The following is a 3,100-nucleotide window of genomic DNA, read 5'->3' as shown; positions in this document are numbered from 1 at the left end:
CCACCTCTGGCGAAGAAACGCTGTATGGTGCAGAATAATAATAATAATAATGAAAGAGCCTTTTTGAAACAGTTTCAACGTTGGAAAACCTTTGATATCAAATTTCTGTGCTACATTTTCATGAACAGTAGCATCAACAGCACCAAGCATACCGATTTTATCTTTTGAAACTCGTTGAGCGACTTCTGAAAATTGTGTTTTTATTTTCGTACAATGACCGCACCATGGAGCATAGAACATGACCAAAAAGTTATCGATTTTCTCAACGGTTTCATGAAAATTGCTGTCAGTCAATGTTATTATACTATCTGAGCCAGGATATTTTCCAAATTCTTCAGCTTTAGGTTTCTCAGGTGGAGCATCGGGATCGGATAAGAACTTCGTAAAGTCGTCAGCCGTTCTGCCTCCATTATATTCTCGAACAGTTTTCAAGTAACTGAAGTATTTGATTGTGGGAAATCCTTTGACTGAATATGCCGAACAGATCGAATTGTGCTTGGTGCAGTCAACAGCAGCTACTCCAATGCGTGGATCATCCTTGAGCGAATCGGCTGCTTTGTCAAATTCTGGTTTTGCACGTTTGCAATGTCCACACCAAGGCGCATAAAACATAACCAGAGCATGTTTCTTCTTTTTCAAATAAACTTTAAAGTTATTCTCATCTAAATGCACCACATTGGTCTCTTCTTCTTCCCATTGCTTCTCCGGTGGAGGAGGTGGTGGTGGTTCGGCGGGGTTTTTCATAAATTCGACTATTTTATCGGCATCTCGAACATTTACATCAAATTTAAATTCTCCGTTTGAAAAATATTTCACGGTGGGATAACCTTTCACATTGAATTTACTGCCGATGCCCTGTTCTTTTGTTGCATCAACGGCTGCTATAATACCCGGCAACTTTTTTTCTTTCATCAATACGGCCGCTTTCTCATACTCGGGTTTCATCCGTTTGCAATGTCCACACCACGGAGCGTAGAACATCACCAAAGCCGATTTTTCATCAACGAGCACTGAATCAAAGTTACTGGACAACAAGTGAACGATCTCCGAATTTGGATCTGAAGCCCATTCTGCTTCTTTGGGTTTTGTTGCAGGAGGTGCATTCGGATTTTTCATGAATGAAACTATCCCGTCTTTGTTGTTTTCGCCCTCATAAACCAATTTTTGTGCCCCATTTTCAAAATAGATTGTTGTGGGAAAGCCTGTAATATTGAACATGCGACGCACTTTTGAGTTTTCCGGTCTATTTACATCCATAGCAGCCAATACATAGTCAGGCTTTAGCTCTGTAGCAGCAGCAGAATAATCTGGTTTCAACTTTTTGCAAAAGCCACACCAAGGTGCATAGAACATAATCAGAAGTGGTCGAACCTCTTTTTTCAATATTTTAACTAGCATATCCGAGTCGTTTAGATGTAGAACATCGGCCCCAGTCGATTTATCTTCTTCCCAGGGCAAATCACCCGTTGGATCACGCAGAAAATTAGTGAAACTCGAAACAGTTGTTTGACGATCATAGTCTTTGTGGAATTCTCCATCCTTAAAATGTTTCAGCATCACTGAATTGGGAGCGACTTTAATTTTTTTGCACAGCTTTTTTGTTTCGGCACTCAAAGAGCAATCGATATGTACTGCCGTTGCTTCTCCCTTCACTGTTTGAGCTGCTTCATCTAGAGCCTTGACAGCGTTTTGAGCTTCTTTGGTGGGATTAGAGGTGAAAAGGACCAACACATTGTTCTTGGTTCGAAACAATTTTTTCAATTCTTTATAATCACTAATATTGTCAATCAGAACACTTTTGTGTTTCACTTTTGATTGAGCTAATACCAGGTGAACCAGAAATAAACCAAATAATATTTTCATTTTCAATCTAAATAAATACTTTAACAACTAGTTAATTTCAAGAAGTGAATCTAATAAGAATTTTTGTTCGAAAACGAAATCATTTGTTCTACGGCTTTGTCGGCTTTTTGAAGATCAGCAAACTAACTACTAACAAGCTTTGACAACAATTCTCTTGATACTCATAACCTCCACCAATCCGAAATGGCAAGTTTATTCAACTTTCTGAACGATTCTATTTTCGGCAAAGAAATACCAACAGAACACAAATGTCATGAGTCACAACGCAATGGTCAAAGACTACACGGATTAAAGTTGAATTGTCATCGATGCAAAAACGATTTTTATTTGAATGTCCGAGAATGAAAACGCAACTTCTATTCACAACACATATAAGTGAAACAAAAATAAAAAAATTTATTGAAATGAAACAACACAATCGAATTTTTTCAAAGTGTAACAACAAAAAAGATTTTTTTAAAGTGTAACATCGGTATGTTGTTACACTTACTACGTGAAACAACACAATCGAATTTTTTCAAAGTGTAACAACAAAAAAGATTTTTTTAAAGTGTAACATCGGTATGTTGTTACACTTACTACATACCGATGTTACACTTTAAAAAAATCTTTTTTGTTGTTACACTTTGAAAAAATTCGATTGTGTTGTTTCATTTCAATAAATTTTTTATTTTCGTTTCACTTATATGTTGTGAATAGAAGTTGCGTTTTCATTCTCGGACATTCATTTCGATTGCATGGCCTCTCGACCAGAAGCAAAGTCGATGCCAGTAGTCATAAAAGTCAGTCAGCGAGTTATGTTTTTGACAAAATGGATAAAATCATTTTTTTCCCGACATTTTGCTCAAAAGCAAACTAATTTGGACTAATTTTTTGTACAATTTGTGAATGAAAGAACCATCTCCATTTAAGAAATTATTCTACACAATTTTTTTACACACCGTCTCCACTCGCATTTAGTTTCCATTACGATGGAGCTCTTATTCAAAATATTTGACCGTTTTTGGCTGTATTATTTTCGAATGAGGATGGGGAAGATTCTTTGATGAAATTTTAGTTTCAATTTCGCAAAAGACACCTCTTGCTATCACCAAAAATGGACGAGTACGGAACACATCTATAATTTTTTGTCCAAAATTGGTTGAATGATTCGAGAGCTGATTCGTGAAAATGAGTTAATTTTTATGGGGATAATAAATTCACATTGATCCCCTGGTAAATTGTCATAGAGAAACGA

At 36.5% G+C, this 3,100-nt stretch overlaps 1 protein-coding gene across 1 annotated transcript; it reads right to left on the bottom strand.

Annotated features, from left to right (window-relative positions):
• Positions 1 to 54: 54 nt before the first annotated feature.
• LOC129571212 (protein disulfide-isomerase A5-like) lies at positions 55 to 2,004 on the bottom strand (the record flags this gene model as incomplete). Its single annotated transcript, XM_055450982.1, has 1 exon — positions 55 to 2,004. A coding segment is annotated over exon 1 (1,809 nt), but the record flags the coding sequence as incomplete, so codon positions are not given.
• Positions 2,005 to 3,100: the final 1,096 nt, after the last annotated feature.

Source organism: Sitodiplosis mosellana, unplaced genomic scaffold, assembly GCF_009176505.1.
Source record: "Sitodiplosis mosellana isolate CC-2019 unplaced genomic scaffold, AAFC_SMos_1.0 Smas_scaffold_1633, whole genome shotgun sequence".
In the NCBI taxonomy this organism is placed as follows: Eukaryota; Metazoa; Arthropoda; class Insecta; order Diptera; family Cecidomyiidae; genus Sitodiplosis; species Sitodiplosis mosellana.
The sequence above is the reverse complement of the archived record's forward strand: the minus strand, read 5'-3'. Positions and strand labels throughout refer to the sequence as shown.